This window comes from Sorex fumeus, unplaced genomic scaffold, assembly GCF_029834395.1.
Source record: "Sorex fumeus unplaced genomic scaffold, SorFum_2.1 ptg000155l, whole genome shotgun sequence".
Taxonomy (NCBI): Eukaryota; Metazoa; Chordata; class Mammalia; order Eulipotyphla; family Soricidae; genus Sorex; species Sorex fumeus.
Window position 1 is genome coordinate 1035833 of NW_026606212.1, and position 17709 is coordinate 1053541.

The window sequence follows — 17709 nt, forward strand, 5'->3', positions numbered from 1 at the left end:
CGCACTTCGACTTTTTTTCCTTAATATACAGTATATCCTAGAGGAAATTTTCACTTTAGTATGTAGGAGTGTTGACTTATTTTGTTAGCAAATTCTGTAACCACATATTATGTGGCCATAACTTTAGAATAAATTCTTTCTGTTGGAATTAATAGGGTACTGGTGGTGGAATTTATAGGGTAAATACGTTACCAAATTGTTCTCCAGAGACTTCGGTAGCCGTTTTTTCTTGATTGTAGTTTATGTGGAGTAGTCTCAAAGTTTGGAAGAGTAAGTGAATTAAACAGTGAACTATGAGTATTGTATTGTGTATCAGTGGCATTGTTCAGTCTGCCCTCATTAGTGTGCCGACAGAATTCTCACTATCTCTGCTTATATATACCTGATTGTTGGACCAGAGGGTTTGTGCCTCTGATTTTCGTTTCTTTTTTGCACTTACTAAAACTGGAGTTTTAATAGGCTTGTTTCTAGGAATCCGAGAAACAGCTCAGTGAGCTGAAACACATGCCTTTTTGACCCCCAGTACTGCATATGGTCTCCTGAGCATTGATGGATATGACCCCAATACCAAAGTCCTTGTTTCATATATCTTTGCAAATGTGGTTCATTTTCTCAAATCCTGCATGTCAATTTGATAAAAGAAGTTTATCTCTTCAGCTAGGGACGGGACATAGGTCAGTAGTGGAACACTTACCTTACATGTGTGAGGCCCTAAGTTTGAACCCTTATCTGTTCTTCTGTTGTTCATCGATTTGCTCGAGCAGGCCCAGTAACGTCTCCATTTTGAGACTTGTTACTGTGTTTGGCATATTGAATACGTCACGGGTAGTGAGATACTCTCGGTAGCTTGCCGGGCTCTCCGAGAGGGGTGGAGGAATCGAACCCAGCTTGACCGGGCTGGCTGCGCGCAATGCAAACACTCTACCGCTGTGCTAGCGCTCCAGCTTGGAAAGCCTTGCAGTTTCGGCAGCGTCCTGCGTGCTCTTGCTGGCCCTTGAAAATCCGGGGGAGAGGGTGCAAATCTCGCGCTGGGCCGTACCCATATCCACAGCAGGTCTCCAAGGTGAACCCTTACCTAATCAAAATTAAAAATGGTAGTTCTTAAAGGTCTCTATGGAAATAAAATTGAGATTATATGGCTCAATGCCCTCACCATATTGTGCGAGTAGGGGTGTGTGATTCAAATCTCATACCTAGCAAGATTCATTGTTGATTATCTTGCAAACTTGGTTCTATACTAAGTTCCTCCCTGGCTGGAGAATTTCTTTGCTTTTCCCTTCTGCTTTCCAATAAACTTTTCTGTTACTGTGGCCTTCCCCCTCAAAAAAGTTGTTTATTTTGCTTATTTCAACAGATTACTTTTATTTTGTTTTAGTATTGTGTTTTGTTTGGAAACAAATTCATCTTTGTGGAACAGTTATAAAAATTTGTTAACTTTAGTTGCTTTTTTTCTCCCCAATTAGTTGGTGACAAAGTTCCTGCTGATATCAGATTAACTTCAATCAAATCTACTACTCTAAGAGTTGATCAGTCCATCCTCACAGGTAAACAGCGTGCATTGGAAGGACTCTGATCTCCTGAAGCCTGAGAACTCACTGTCTGTCTGTAACTCTTCCCTTTAAGGTTTACAGTAGGGATCCTTTTCCCGATAGTTTTTTTTTTCATTTTTTATAATTTTATTTATTGAATCACCGTGAGAACAGTTACAAAGCTTTTGGGTCTAAGTCTCGGTCATACAATGAAACACCCGTACCTTCACCAGTGCCCATTCTCCACCACCAAAAACCCCAGTATACCCCCATCCCACACCCTCCCCCTACCTGTGGGGCAGATGATTTCCACATTACTCTCTCTCTACTTTGATCACATTCAATATTTCGACACCAGACCCACCATTATTTGAGATTTTACCCCAACAATCAGATCTGCTGAAAAGGCAACAATAGACAATTTGTGTTCTATTGCTGGTTATGAATAACATATGATGTCGTGTGGCTGCAGTAAGGCCATGTGGTTTTGAAATTCCGAAATTTTAACACTTAAATCTGGAGGGATTTCTGCCAGAAGCCACTGGGTTTCGAGATCTGCTCCTGAGTCTGGGATCATGGCCGTTGAGCAGCTTGATCAGGAGCCAGAGAGGCCGTTTGTGGGCGATGACTTGGGGTCTCGTTGGGTTGGGGAGGACAGGCCCAGCTCCACCCCATCCCGTGAGGCCCAACAAGTTTAGTCACTGCAGCCCAAGCCTGACTGTCCAGTGGCCTCTGGAGGATGATGGCCACCAAGCCGCCAAGAGGGAGCAGGCGGAGGGACAACAGCCTTTCTTCCCTGGGGTGGCCCGGCGACAATAATGTACTGTGGGATCCGGATGCATTTCTGCCAAAAGCCACTGGGTTTTGAGATTTGTTTCTGAGTCTCTGGGATCATGGCCGTTAAGCAGCTGGATCAGGAGCCAGAGAGGCCATTTGTGGGCAATGACTTGGGGTCTCGTTGGGGTGGGGAGGACAGGCCCGGCTCCTCACTGGGGGCCCAAATGTGACTATCCAGTGGCCTCTGAAGAATGTCTCGTCACTGGGGGCCCAAATGTGACTATCCAGTGGCCTCTGAAGGATGGCGGCCACTGGGCTGCCAGGGGGAACAGGCCAAGGCACGAAACCTATTCCCACCTGGGTTGGCCCAGCACTGGTAGCCTACTGCAGGGACCGGACGCATTTCTACCTAAAGCCGCTGGGTTCCGAGATTCGTTTCTCCGTCTCTGGGATCATGGCCATCATGGCCATTAAGCAGTTCAATCAGGAACCAAAGAGGCCTTGCTTCCAATTATATATAGCTGAGCCGGAGGTGGTTTGTGGGTGTGTTTCCCACATACCTAACTTTTGGCCGTTTACTTTCTTGGTAAACTTTGCCCCAAGTTTTTGGGGTCCGGCCAAAGGCACAGCAGCAATTTTGGGGTATCTGGAAGTCAGAAGGCGCCATGAGGCTGCTGATGCACTCGCCTCACAGGTACAAATTGACCTGCTGGTGGCACCATACCCCCTCCGATAGTTATTTTTTAATGAAATATCAATTAGCATCATTCCTCTCTTCCCCCACCTGACCCCCATACATGGAGTTTGAAGGTTTCACTTTAAAAAAGGACAGAGTAAATAGGGAGCTTGTCTTGTACACAGCTGATTTGGGTTCAATCCCTGGCACCCAATATAGTGCCCCAAGCCCACCAGGAGTAAGCCCCCCCATCAAAAAAATAACAGTTTGTAGCAATTTGGCTTTTTTCTCAAAGCCTCTGTAATCTTACAAAAGCTCAAGTTTTTCTCTTCTTTTCTTAGCTAGTGGGTCACACCCATATATTTACTATGTAAATTTAAAACAAACCGAGGCTGCAGTACAGCTGGTAGATACTTGCCTTGCATGCAGCCAACTCTGGTTCTATCCCTGGCACTTCATGGTCCCTGAAGCCTGCCAGCAGTGATCCTTGTGTGCAGAGTCACGAGTCCTGAGTCCTGAGCACTCACTGCCAAGTTGCCAAGCATGATGGGAAAGAAAACCATTAATTTTGCTATTTGGCATTAGTAAAGCAAATTTCCAGCTAATAATCATTATTCATATAATGTATCTCTATTATCGACTAAAAGTAAATAGACTCTTTTTGTTTTACTTTTGGGCCACCAGTGATGCTTGAGTGGCCCCTGCACTCAGGAATTACTCCTGGCAGTGCTCGGGAGACCCTTGTATGTCAGGGAATTAACCCAGATATGTCATGTGCAAGGCAAGTGCCCTACCTGCCATACTATCGCTCCGGCCCTCAAAGCAAATATATGAGTATACTAAGCATGCAACGGATACACAATATGGTCACAGTATATCAAGTGATAGCTATAAATAAAAAAATTTGAGGAGTTAATTATAAAAGAAATTAAGGTAATTAAATATCTTCCTTTCTGAGCTTTCTTTGCTCTGAAATTCAATTGTATTGCTAAATTTTCCTGTTCATCTTGTTGGCTCTGTGAGAGCCGCAGTGGCATGGGGTCAGTGTGTCGTCCCAGGTGTCCTTGCATAGATCTGACCATTGTCTTTCCCGACCAGGTGAATCAGTCTCCGTCATCAAGCACACTGACCCTGTCCCTGATCCACGTGCTGTCAACCAGGACAAAAAGAACATGCTCTTCTCTGTAAGAAATTTATTATTTGTTCTGTTTTGTTTTGGGGGCCCATTCCCAGTCACTCCACACTCAGGAGTCCCTCCTTGCAGGGCTCGGGGGACCAACTGGGGTGCTGGCAATCAAACCCTGGTTGGCCACATGCAAGGCAGGCACCTTGTTCACTGCACTATCGCTCTGACCCTCTAAAAAATGTGTTAAATATATTTTTATTTGGAGATAGTCTCGAAGTTAAGTCTGATTTTTTTTTTTCCCCTGTCATTACTTTAAATAGTCAGACTTTAGTGTGCGGCCTGTGTGAGGTGTAAGATACACTAATTATATATAATAGTTGAATGTGAGGTCTTTTCTTTCAGTTGGCAAGCTTTCGAAGGTTTTTTCTTTTGTTTTGGGGCCACGCCCAATGGTGCTTAGGGCATCCTCCTGTTTCCCTTCTAGTGTATCCCCTGACATAAAACAGGTGGTATTAAACAAGATCCTAAGGTCTAAGGTTTATTAATTTTTTTTTCGTAAAATTTTTTTGAAATAGTTGGGACATTTATATGTCTTGCTTATGTGGAACTTTAAGATATAAGATAATTCATTTGGTAGGTGTTTGTGATTTAGTATGAGGACTTAACCTCCTATGGTAATTCAGGACAATAACAGTAGCAGTGGTCAAGGGGCCAGGAAGATCGTAGAGCCGGAAGGTGCTTCGTGTTCAGTCCTCGGGTTCAATCCTCGACTTCCCATATGACCCCCTGAGCACTGCCGAGTGTGGCACCTCCTCAATAAAAGGTAGAGCTTGAGGGGCTGGAGACGTGACTCAGTATGGGGAGATCCTGGGTTTAATTCACAGCACTCTGCTCCCCCCGAGGGTTGGAATCAGAGATGGGATAACGTTTAGGGTTGGGAGTTGTAAATGGCTTGAAAAATTGGGGACATCAGAGGGTTGGAGAGCAGTGCTCCAGGTTGGGGGTCAAGGATAAAGTGACTGCCTTGCTTGCTTAACCAGGATTCCATCCTTGCTAAGGTGGGTGGGTGGGTGGGGAGCCCAGCTTCGGCCCAGAGCTAGTCTGACTGTGGTTGGAATTTCAGACGGGTCAGTGTAGAGCTGCTTCGGAGAGTGGGTGCCACAAGAAGTGAGACTCAGGGAGAGCTGTGCCATGTTGCCTACCTGAGCTTCTAGTCATTGTGGAAGTTGTATGACTGGTTGCCCGAATAGCTGCCACAGGAAGACCCAATAAAAGGCTCTGAAACGACTGGGTGCTCTAGTACTGGCTGCAGGAAGACACAGTAGAAGGTGCTGAAGCAGCCGGGTACTCCAGTAACTGGATGGTGATAAACTGGCGCTTGCCAGTCCGTACTTGTTGGGTGTGCTGTTTATACACTAAAACAATTCTCTCCTTCAGGGGACAAACATTGCTGCCGGCAAAGCCATGGGCGTGGTGGTGGCAACCGGGGTTAACACTGAAATCGGCAAGATTCGGGATGAGATGGTGGCCACAGAACAGGAGAGAACACCCCTCCAGCAGAAACTGGATGAGTTCGGGGAGCAGCTGTCCAAAGTCATCTCCCTCATTTGCATTGCCGTCTGGATCATAAACATCGGCCACTTCAATGACCCGGTTCACGGCGGCTCCTGGATCAGAGGCGCTATTTACTACTTCAAAATCGCTGTGGCCCTGGCCGTAGCGGCCATTCCCGAAGGACTGCCTGCCGTCATCACCACCTGCCTTGCTCTGGGAACTCGAAGAATGGCAAAGAAAAATGCGATTGTTCGCAGTCTCCCTTCCGTGGAAACTCTTGGTTGTACTTCCGTCATCTGCTCAGATAAGACTGGTACTCTTACGACAAACCAGATGTCGGTCTGCAGGGTAAGTCTTCCCTGTGTAGCTGCTCGTCTGAGCCCATGTCCTCATACAGTCGTAGCCTTTGTCTGAGGACCAGGAGTATGGCTCCAGTGGCGGAACACATCACAAGTGCTGGCATGTGTGAGGCCCTGCGTTTGATTCCCAGTGCTGGCTCAGTGACCACAATAGCCACCACCACACTAAACCAAAAACAGCCCCCCAAACTCGTATCATTTCATGTGCTTTGTCTGGAGGTCACATCTGGTGATCCTTGGCTAAGCAGGCTACTCCAGGTAGGTGTTGGGATCTTCTGGTGCCAAGGATGAAACCTGGTACAGTGGTAGGGCACTTAATTTGCAAGTGGCCAGCCTGTTTTGATCTGCAGCATCCCATACAGGCCTGCAAGCACTGCTAGCGTGATCCTTGAGCACCACTGGATGTGCCGCCCACGCCCCCAGCCCCACCCCCCAGCCTCCCTGCCCAAAAAGATCAAACCCAGTCCTTCTACTAGAAAATGTGTATACTACCGTGTATCTTCCAGTCACATTTTTGGTGCTTTAAACAAATGGGGTTGACCAGTTTAAGGAAATATGCCTGAAGCCATAGGTTATTTCTTATCCTTCAAAGGAATTTTTAAAATTGTTTTTTTTTTTTTGGACCGTAACCGGCAGTTCCCGGGGGTCGCTCCCGGATCTGCACTCAGGAATCACTCCTGGCAGACTCAGGACCGTGTGCAAGGCAAGCACCCTAACCACTGTACACATTCTCTCTTTTGCCCCTTAAAACTACTTTTTAAATTTTAATTTCAAGATTGACATCAAATTAGATTTCAAACTAAGAATAAAACAGAAATCGCAATAAAAATTGGTTTTGTGGGCCAGAGAAACTTAGACTGGGTAGGGCTGTTGCTTTGGACCTGCCGTTCTCAGTTGGATCCCCAGCACCATACATGGTCCCCCGAGCCCTGCCTAGAGTGATCCCTGAATGCAGGGCTAGGAGTAGGCTCTGAGCACCGCTGATGCTAATCTTTATACTGAGGGAGGGTTCTTGCAGTGGTATTTATTACATAACTGCCCTTGATTTAAGGATATTTTCATCACAGAGTTCCTTAAATGGTTTACTTGCTTGGCTACTTATTGTAAAATGCCCAAATGAATTTTTAGATACTGGTAATGCAGGTTAGAATTAGAATATTGGGTACTCTGTCATGGACCCAATTTTACCCATGGGGGTGGGGGCCTCTGGGGAGTTGTTCCTGGTGGTGATCAGGGGTCATGTATTGCCGGGAATTAACCGTGAGAACCACGTGCAGAGCAAGCACCTTAAACCCTGTACTCTTACCCTCTCCCACATTTCACTTTCTGTAGCCACTTGAATGGGCTGGAGCGATAGCACAGAGGGTAGGGCATTTGCCTTGCACGTGGACGACCCGGGTTTGACTCCTCCGCCCCTCTCCGAGAGCCCAGCAAGCTACCAAGAGTATCCCGCCCACACGACAGAGCCTGGCAAGCTCCCCGTGACGTATTCGATATGCTAAAAAAAAATAGTAACAAGAAGTCTCACAATGGAGACGTTACTGGTGCCCGCTCGAGCAAATGATGAATGACAGGGAGGACAGTGCTACAGTGCTATAGCCACTTGATTATGTGGCTTAGGGCCACACTGGCAGTCCTAAGGATTGCTCCTGGCTCTACACTCAGAAAAAAACTCCTGGTGGCATTAGGGGACCATGAGATGCTGGGGATCAAACTCGGATTGGCTGCATGCTTTGACCTCAGTTCCCTAATCTTCACGTTAAAGAAGGCTCTCTCCTGTCATTTAATCTGTAAAATCAACAATTACTTGCTAAGAATGATTTATCTGTATTATTTTGGTCACTGTCCTCCCGTTGTTCATCGATTTGCTCGAGTCGGCCCAGTAACATCTCCATCATGAGACTTGTTGTTACTGTGTCTGGCATATCGAATACGTCACGGGGAGCTTGCCAGGCTCTGCCTTGCGGGCGAGATACTCTCGGTAGCTTGCCGGGCTCTCCGAGAGGGGCGGAGGAATCGAACTCGGGTCGGCCATGTTGGCCGCTTGTGAGGCAAACGCCCAGCCCATTATTTTGGTAACATTGGTTTATTCCACACTATAGACTTCCCATTCTATTCATGTAGTGATGAACCTTGTAGAAAACTGAATTTCTGGGGCAATAGAAAGGCAGAGGGAGAGGGCATTTGTCTTGCACGTGGCCGACCTGGGTTCAATCCCAGCTGTCATCCTATATGGCCCCTGAGCACCTTCAATGTCAAACAGATGGAATGAAAATAATGCCATTTGCTTTGACACTACTTAATATAATTTTTTTTTCACCTGGGAGTTTACTTGAATCATTTTAGAAATAAGAATTTGACAGCTATAACATGTTTTCACAACTTAAAATGAAAGGTAAAGTTATACTTTTGTGTTTTGGTTTTTGGACCACACACAGCAGTGCTCAGGGCTTTCTCCTGTCAGGAAGATTGGTAGTTAGACCTCGTCCTTTCCCATTTAATAACTGACCACAGGGCCAAAGAGAGCCCAGTGGGCTGAGCACATGCATTTTTGTGGGATGCCTGGGTTTGCTCCCCGGCACTTCATGACACAGTTCCTTAAGCAAATCCACACCGCACACCCTGGAAAACAAGTCTATAGCCCCAAGTATAACTTCTCCCGTTCTTGGTCTCCTCGTTAAAAAGATGCTTTTGACAAACCTCCTTGATGCTTAGTTTTGGTTTTTGCTCAGGAGACCATATATAGTGCTGGAGGATAAAACCCAGATCAGTGCATGTGAGGCAAAAGTTTTGCCCTCCACTTTCAAAAAAAGTTATTTTGGGGTTGGAGCAATAGCACAGCGGGTAGGGCGTTTGCCTTGCATGCAGCCGACCTGGGTTCAATTCCCAGCATCCCATATGGTGCCCTGAGCACCGCCAGGAGTAATTCCTGAGTGCATGAACCAGGAGTAATTCCTGTGCATTCCTTTTTGGGTCACACATTTGGTGTGACCCAAAAAGGAAAAAAAAAGTTATTTTGAGGATACACCCAGCAGTGTCAGAACCTATTCCTGACTCTGTGTCAGAGCCCTCCTGTTGGGCACTGCCAGCCTCATGCAGAGCAGGTACCTGTGGTATTACTCCCCTATTCCCAAAACTTTCTTTTTTTTTTCTTTTTTCTTTTTTTTTAAGTATCTTGTCAGAAAACATTAAAAATTGGTGATCTTATTGCATGTAACTTTGAACATGGGTCTTGTAGAAGTGATTCCAATTTTCTTCTATTATATTTTTATCTGTAAAAACTTTAAGGGCAAGAGAGAATGCAGGCAGTAAAGAAATGGGCTTGCTTGGTACACAGCCAACTTGGATTTGATTCCCTGGTACTGCGTATGATGCCTGAGTACTGCTCTCTGTGCCCCACAAAAATAATAATAATAGTAATAGTAATAATAGGGATCTCTTAAAGATGTTGTCATGTATTTTAGATTGTATTGTTCTATTGTTAAATTCAAGGTTTATTTAAGATCTGAGTCTACCTTGGAAATGAAACTTGCAGTTTAAAAGTAGACGCTGTGCTGGAGAGATAGTACAGCAGTTAAGGCACTTCCCTGGCATGTAGCTGACCTGGGTCAGAGCTTGCATCCCATATGGTCCCCTGAGCAAACCCTCCCCCAAAATACACTGTAACAAGCATATAGTCCAAAAACATTACTTTAAAATAGAGATGAGTTGATTTTGTGTTGTCTTGTAGTGCTCTGGAAAGAAATTTAAGTGTTATATGGCTTTTCGTTGTTGTTTTCTTCTTTCAGGATTACGGCTTGCTCTTGGTGGTGGGGTGGTGGTGGGGTGGGGAGGGCCCTACGTGTCTGCTGTGCTGGGTCTTGAGGCGGCAGCTGCGACTTCTCTGGCCACTAAAGGATTATGTGATTTTCATACTTGAGCTTAGCATTTTATAACTTCCTTTTTGTGAAACAACAGCTTGATCTTTAGTTTCTTTTAGTCCTATTCCCTTTGTCCTCTTTGGGGATCTGGTGGCCGTGTCACAGGGCCACATGTGGTAATCTGGAGTGCTTCGAGGATTGCTGTCTCTCAGGCCGCAGCCGGGGCCCCTTGATCGTGTTCTCAGTGTGCATATGCCAGGAGATTTGGGCACGGTAAAGTAGTCAAGACAGGATCTGGATTTTTCTTTTGTTTGTGTTGGGGATTCTCGGCCATCTGGGCCTGTGGCTTGATGCTGGGGCCCAGGGCTGGGGTACTGGGGAATTTCGGGATTGCACCTGGCCAGTGCCCTGATCATAAGCAGGGAATTGAACTCTGTGCAAAGCGTTCATCTTAAGCTTATTTTATCTGCCTGGCTCTCTTTTTTAGGTTTTTGGCTACGCTTTGCAGGTCCCTAGGGGTCTTCCTGGCTTTGTCCCCAGTAGTGCTTGGTTGTGATATTACCTTGTGGGGGATTAAGGCTGGAACCCCAGCGTATGCAAAGCACGCACTCCAGCCCTTTGAGATACTCCCTGGCCTCCCTCCCACCCACTTGATCATATGGCTTAGGGCCACACTGACAGTGCTCAGGGCTTACTCCTGGCTCCACAGTCAGAAAAAACTCCTGGTGGCCTTAGGGGACCATGAGATACTGGGGATTAAACTCCAGTTGGCTGCATGCTTTGACCTCAGTTCCTTATACTTTGAAAAGAAGGTTTTATAGTTCTGGTTTACTATAAAACATAAATCTTTGATTTCCAGAGTGGCCATCTGAACTGTATCTAGAAAGCAAACCAAGAAAAGTGCTTAGGATTTTAATGCTTTAACAGCCCTCATGTTAAAGAAGGCTCGCTCCTATCATTTCAATCTGTAAAATTAAGACTTACTTGCTAAGCATGATTTTGGCAACATTGGTTTATTCCGCACTATAGACTTCCCATTCTATACATGTAGTTATGAACTTTGTAGAAAACTGGACTTTTGGGGCAATAGGAAGGCAGAGGGAGAAGGCAGAGGGAGAGGGCATTTGTCTTGCACACGGCCGACCTGGGTTCGATCCCAGCTGGCATCCTATATGGTCTCTGAGCACCATCAGGATTAATTCCTGATCACAGAGCCAGGAGTGGCCCCTGAGCATTGCCAACCAAGAGTGACCCCAAAACCAAAAATATAAGTAAAAACGAACTATTACCTCAATAAAAATGCATGAGAATAGAAGCGGTTTGTCTTATTCCAGGATTATTTATGCAACTCTAAAATACAAGTTTATTTTTTCTAGACTTTTATTCTTTAAGGTCATTAGAGGACTTCATTTTCAATAACTTGCAATTTGGGACTTGGCAGATTTTAAATTGTCTTTGGAATTGACTGGCGCAGGACCTTAACAACTTGTGTTTAATGTCTTCGGTGCTTCTGCTGCTTATCGATTTAGTGCCTTGGTGTAGCTTTCTTCGGGCTGTCAGTGGGTGGATGCTGTCTAAAACAGCAGCTAGTGGGAATAAGGGATAATATCACAGTACTGAGATTCAGTTAGTGGGCTTTTTTCCTTAGAAATGGTTTTTTCCTAGCATATTTTTATGACTTCTAAAATTTTTTCCCACTCTTCTCTAGATGTTCATCCTGGACAAAGTTGAAGGTGATACTTGCTCCCTTAATGAGTTTACAATAACGGGGTCAACTTACGCACCTATTGGAGAAGTGTGAGTAATCTCTTCTGACGGTTCAATTCATCCATGCAGTTTATGCCTGCAGTGTGTCTGTAAAGATAAGGCAGGGCTCCGTGCAGTTACTGGATTACTGCTCTATCTCTGGCCTGAGCTGAGGAGCTGGGCATCACTAGTCAAAGGCACAGCTTTGAAGATGGTGACTTACAGCCTGTGCTTTCGTCCCTTTTAATTAGCTCCCATTTGAAGCAGATTTTCTTATAGGTTTACTGGGGCTGTTACGTGCAAAGCATGTGCCCAGCTCCTTGAGTGGCACCCAGATCTTTGGGTTCTGTTTTAGTAACTTAAGGATTTTTGAATTTTGGGTGCCAGAGAGACAGTACAGCAGGTAAGCTACTTGTCTTTCATGCCCCCAACCCGGTTGGATCCCAGCACCCCTTGGGGTCTCCTGAACATCTTCAGGGGTAAGCCTGAGTAGAGTTGGTGTTGCACACAAGCCTGCCACCTCCCTTTTTTTTCTGGTTTTTACCCATTGATTCCTAATGTCAAATGCACATTTATTATCTCTGTCAGATTTCTAAGAGACAAGACTCAGATTGTTTTCAGTGCTTTGCAGTCTGTAGTCCATAACAGTTTATCTCAAAATAATTCTGTAGTTAAAATCAAATGATTAAAAAATGTTATGGAAGTATTACATAATTACATAAGATCAATAGAGATGACTACATGTACTGTCATGGTATCTTCTCTTTCGATAGGCATAAAGATGATAAGCCAGTGAAATGTCATCAATATGATGGTCTTGTAGAGTTGGCAACAATTTGTGCTCTTTGTAATGACTCTGCGCTGGATTACAATGAGGTAAGACTCCTTCCGGAACAGAAATTAGAGCTGGCTTTATCCAATCCAGCCTGCTCGCCTGCCTTTTGGAAAGTAAGGGTTTCTCATTCTGTTTCCAGACATTCTCAGGAGACTATCTTTGTCAGTCAGGGCAGGTGTGACCTACTCAGAAAACCAAGAGCCTTTCATATATATATATGAGCCTCTCAGCGAGTTAAGAGTGGTATAGGTTTTGTAGAGGCCAGAGCAATAACACAGCGGGTAGGGCAATAATAGCCTTGCAGCATCCAGCCCAGATTCTATCCCTGGCATCTCATAGGGTTCCCCGAGCACCTCCAGAGAGTAATTCTAAGTACAGAGACAGGAGTAACCCCGGAGCATCACCCAGAAAGCCAAAATATAGGTATAAGTAAACTACATTTGGGGGGTCTCCCTGTCCCTGCCCACCTCCCATCATTACCTTTCGGGGGGAGCCTTGTAGCTGTAGCTGGGCCTGATAATTTAGTGCTCAAGCCTGCTCCTGTTGGGACCAATCAAGGCTATACCCAGTAGTGCTCAGGGGATTTAACTCGGGGCCTCTGCATTTGCAAGCCACGTGCTGTAGTTCTTAAGTGGATAGTAGCATATCTTTGAAACAGACTAGGACTTTCGGAGGACTCTGCTGCTGATCTGTTTGGGGGTCACCCCTAATGATTGATACTCGGGGGTCACTCCTGGCCGTGCTTGAGGAGTGTGTGGGATCAGGCCCCGGGCCAGCTACGTGAAAGGCAAGCACTCAATCTCTCCAACCCCTGAGGAACAGAGTATGATGCTTTTACAATAGCCAGAATATAGAATTAAAAATAGTATTCTGTGTTCTTACTATATAAATCCTACTCTCTGTTTGCAGTAATAGTGGGAAGTGACTTTCTGCAGTTGAGGGAGATGAGTTCGCATCTGTTTTGAATTTGATATTTAAAATCATGTCCTCTAGAGTAAGATAAAAAATGGCCTGTTGAACAATAAGGTAATGGAATGCAGGTTTTCCTCCTGAGAAGGAAAAGTATTTCAGTGAAGAGAAATGTACTCGTTTGCTGCTTCCCTCATTTGGACTTTCTCGTCTTTACAATCTGTAGGCAAAAGGTGTGTATGAAAAAGTTGGAGAAGCAACGGAGACTGCCCTCACTTGCCTGGTAGAGAAGATGAATGTATTTGATACTGAATTGAAAGGTCTCTCTAAAATAGAACGCGCAAACGCCTGCAACTCGGTCAGTATTTGCCTTTGGTCATAGCCACTTAGATCCTTGGTGCATGCACTCTCGCCTTACATGGGCAACTGTAGCCCTTCTCAGATGCACAGTATCCCCTGCCCCGTAGCCATCAGGTAAAGTGATCTGGTTATTTGACTGAAAGTGATCAGTAGCTGGCTCTCTGCCTGTGAGGCCCGTTTTCTTCCATGGTGCTTTGAGTAGGCTGTCCTTGCTCCTAGCAAAAACAGCTCTTTCTTAGGCGTAAAATCTGCCTCCTCTCTTGGATTTTCACTTTTCTGTCTCTGCTAATGTCAGCACAGAGAAAAACGTTTGATCTTAAAAACTTTATTTATTTTATTTTTACTTCATTAAGTACCCCACCTTTTTTCCAACCCCAGAATAATCATCTCAAAAAAACTGTCTTTATGTATTCATTTTTTTTTGGTATGAGCGATAGCACATTAGCAGGGTGTTTGCCTTGCACGCAGCCAACATGGCCGACCCGAATTCGATTCCTCCGCCCCTCTCGGAGGGCCCGGCAAGCTACTGAGAGTATCTCGCCCGCATGGCAGAGTCTGGCAAGCTACCCGTGATGTATTCGATATGCCAAACACAGTAACCACAAAGTCTCTAATGGAGACGTTACTGGACCCGCTCGAGCAAATCGATGAACAACGGGAGGACAGTGACAATGACTGTTTACTTTTAAATTATTTTCTTGAATCCACTCTTAGGAAAGTTCCCATGATTTTGTGCTCTGAATAGTCTTTCATTTATATGTATGTACTCAATAACATCTTTATATTTAATTGTTTACAAGAGGTGTTTGGGCCACACTGGGCTACTTCTGGTACTTTGGTAATGCTTGTGGGGGGAGTGGGTGGTGGAAGGCATTCGACCTGGGTCAGCTGCATGCAAGGGAAGCGCTTGGCCCAGGAACCATTTCTCCAGCCCTCTGGTGACCCATCTGAAGAACATACAGTAACCTGGAGAGCGAACTCGGCAGCCATCGAGTGTGTGTTGTTCCTGAAGATCTGGATTCAGTACCCAGCTCTGTTTAGTCTTGCAAGCCCTGGATAGCAGTGCTCTCTTAACTACTCAGTGATAGATAGAACAAGCAGAGAAGATCATTAAGAATCATTGCCAGAGTGATAGCAAAGTGGGTAGGGCGTTTTGCCTTGCATGCGGCCAACCCAGGTTCGATCCCTGGCATCCCATATGGTCCCCCAAGTACCACCAGGAGTAATTCCTGAGTGCAAAGCCAGGAGTAACCCCTGAGCATTGCTGGGTGTGACCCAGAAAGGAAAAAAAAAAGAATCATTAAGGGAGATCTGAACAATCCATCCTTTAATCGACTTCAGATGCATGAGGGCCATTCGCCATAGACTGTATTGTTTGACCACAAAGTAATCAAGAGTTGGCAGATGTAAAGGAATTGAAATAAGTTACTGGTCACAATAAAACTAAACCAGGAATCAGTAGCAAAAAGATTATTTGCAAATTACCCAAATATTTCAGACCAAAAAACTCTAAACCCATGAGTTAAAGAAGACTCCATTATGGACATTAGAAAATATTTTGTGAGGCCAGAGTAATAAATAGTGCAGCAGGTAGGACACTTGACTTGAACATAGCCAGCCCAGATTCGATTCCTTGAGTCCTAAGCACCATTTGGTGTGGCACAAAAACAAAAATCTTTTTCTGCATTGCTTACTCCATAGTAAACTTTGAATTCTAGTCTCTTTCCCAAACTAGAGGACAGGTTGCATGAGGACAAACACTTGTCCCTTTTTAATTGTCTAGCAGTTGACATAGCTGCTTAATAAATATTTGTTGAATTGGTGGAAAATTTATGGAATTGCCATATAATTGGATTATAAATTATTTCACTCATGGAATATAAAGCAGCATTAGTAGGGAATAAAAATCCAAAGGCAATAGAAACAGAGCTGGAGAATTGGTCCCTCGTAGGAAGTTTATGGGAGGAGGTGGGTGAGATAGGCCAGGGGAGAGAACACTAGGACAGTGATGGGACAAGTGGTCACTGGGCCAGGACTAGGAGCTGAAAGGAGGTAGTGATGTGCACAGTAGCCTATCAGGAACAGTACTGTGAACCACAGTGCCTAAAACTAGGAGGAAAAAAGAAAAGGTGCATGACAGAGAGGCCGGGTGGGGGTGGAGGGTTGGAAACTGGGAACATTGGTGGGGAGAAGTGGACACTGGTGGAGGGAAGTGTTGGAACACCGTAAACCTTAAAATCATGAATAACTTGGTAGTTCTGTAATTCACAGTGATTCAGTAAAAAGTTTTCAAATAAAACCTGCTTCAGAATCTGAGGAAAAAATAAGACTTCTAAATGTGTTCTTTTTATATAGGTCATTAAACAGTTGATGAAAAAAGAATTCACGCTCGAGTTTTCACGTGACAGAAAGTCCATGTCAGTTTACTGTACACCGAACAAACCAAGCCGGACATCAATGAGCAAAATGTTTGTGAAGGCAAGTGAAGCTCACATTGTGACTGAGATTTGTTACCAGGATTAGGAACCTGGGCTAGCCCGTAAATCGTAAATAATAATTGTTGATCTAAATCTTACATTTCCAGGGTGCTCCTGAGGGCGTGATTGACAGGTGCACCCACATCCGAGTTGGAAGCACTAAAGTCCCTTTGACCCCTGGGGTCAAACAGAAGATCATGTCTGTCATCCGGGAATGGGGGAGTGGCAGCGACACCCTGCGGTGCCTGGCACTGGCGACTCATGACAATCCACTGAGAAGAGAAGAGATGAACCTTGAGGACTCTGCCAACTTCATTAAATATGAGGTTAGCTAGTGAAAGTGACTCAGCCCCCACCCTGCCCTCTGTTTCCTTTCATAAAAGGCCAAATGAGTCTTGTGTCTTTTTTGTCCCAAAGAGGTGAGGTGTTATTCTCTGCAGGCCAACTCCATCACCGTTGTAGTTTATTTAGTTTGCCACTGTCTTATTTGCAAAATAGAATACGTAATGATTTGAGCAAAATAAAAATTTATATGACCTCTTGTTATTTTACAAATATTTTTGTAAAGTGGGAATATTTAAAACTTTTATTAAGGACCAAGATATCCGAGTTAGGAGAGATTCCTTTTCTGCTTCTAGAATTTGTTCTTATCATACTTGACTTTCTGAAAGGACAAGGAAATAGCTTTGATACTGCACAAGAATAGCGTGTTTCAAACACTTAAAGTGTTTCATTTTTCTTATTTCTGATTATTACAAAATGTAATTTTTTTATTGTTTCTGATTAGATTAGAATTAATACTATTCATTGAGTTGGAGCCGGTAAGGTGCTTGCACGTGGTCTTGCACATGGCCAGTCGAGTTCAATCCCGGGCCTCCCAACTGGTCCCTGAGCCTACCAGGAATGATTCCTGAGTGCAGAACCAGGAGTAACCCCTGAGCCCTAAACCCACGTGGCCCCAAAACCAAAAATCCAAACTGTTTAAGTTAGGTAAGAGTCAAAGGTGCAGATTTTTTTGTAAGCAAATCTGGGAGTCTTAATGTATAACCTGCCCTTGCCCACAGCAAGGGAGAAAGCAGAATTTTCTGTTTTAACATAAGGCGATTGTTTTGCTGTAGACCAATCTGACTTTCGTTGGCTGCGTGGGCATGCTGGACCCCCCAAGAATTGAAGTGGCTTCTTCTGTAAAACTGTGCCGACAAGCAGGTATCCGGGTCATCATGATCACAGGGGACAATAAGGGCACTGCAGTAGCCATCTGTCGCCGCATTGGCATCTTTGGGCAAGAAGAGGATGTGACATCAAAAGCTTTTACCGGACGAGAGTTTGATGAGCTCAGTCCATCAGCACAGAGAGATGCCTGCTTGAATGCCCGTTGTTTCGCTCGTGTGGAGCCATCTCACAAGTCTAAAATTGTAGAATTTCTTCAGTCTTTCGATGAGATCACAGCTATGGTGAGTATGTACGCTAAATATGTGACTCAAATTACATAAATGCAGTA

The 17709-nt window shown here is 44.8% G+C and overlaps 1 protein-coding gene across 2 annotated transcripts in view; it reads left to right on the top strand.

Moving 5' to 3' along the window:
* ATP2A2 (ATPase sarcoplasmic/endoplasmic reticulum Ca2+ transporting 2) overlaps positions 1–17709 on the top strand; it is a 47167-nt gene that overhangs the window by 21325 nt on the left and 8133 nt on the right. For both annotated transcript variants that reach the window (XR_008791235.1, XM_056107240.1), the window contains exons 6-14: positions 1464–1544; positions 4081–4166; positions 5546–6010; positions 11590–11678; positions 12401–12503; positions 13598–13729; positions 16087–16209; positions 16316–16534; positions 17327–17662. Coding sequence is in view for 1 of the 2 variants with exons in the window: in XM_056107240.1 (XP_055963215.1) it covers positions 1464–1544; positions 4081–4166; positions 5546–6010; positions 11590–11678; positions 12401–12503; positions 13598–13729; positions 16087–16209; positions 16316–16534; positions 17327–17662 (1634 nt within the window). In the remaining variant the exon portion in view is untranslated. The remainder of the gene's footprint in view (positions 1–1463; positions 1545–4080; positions 4167–5545; positions 6011–11589; positions 11679–12400; positions 12504–13597; positions 13730–16086; positions 16210–16315; positions 16535–17326; positions 17663–17709) is intronic.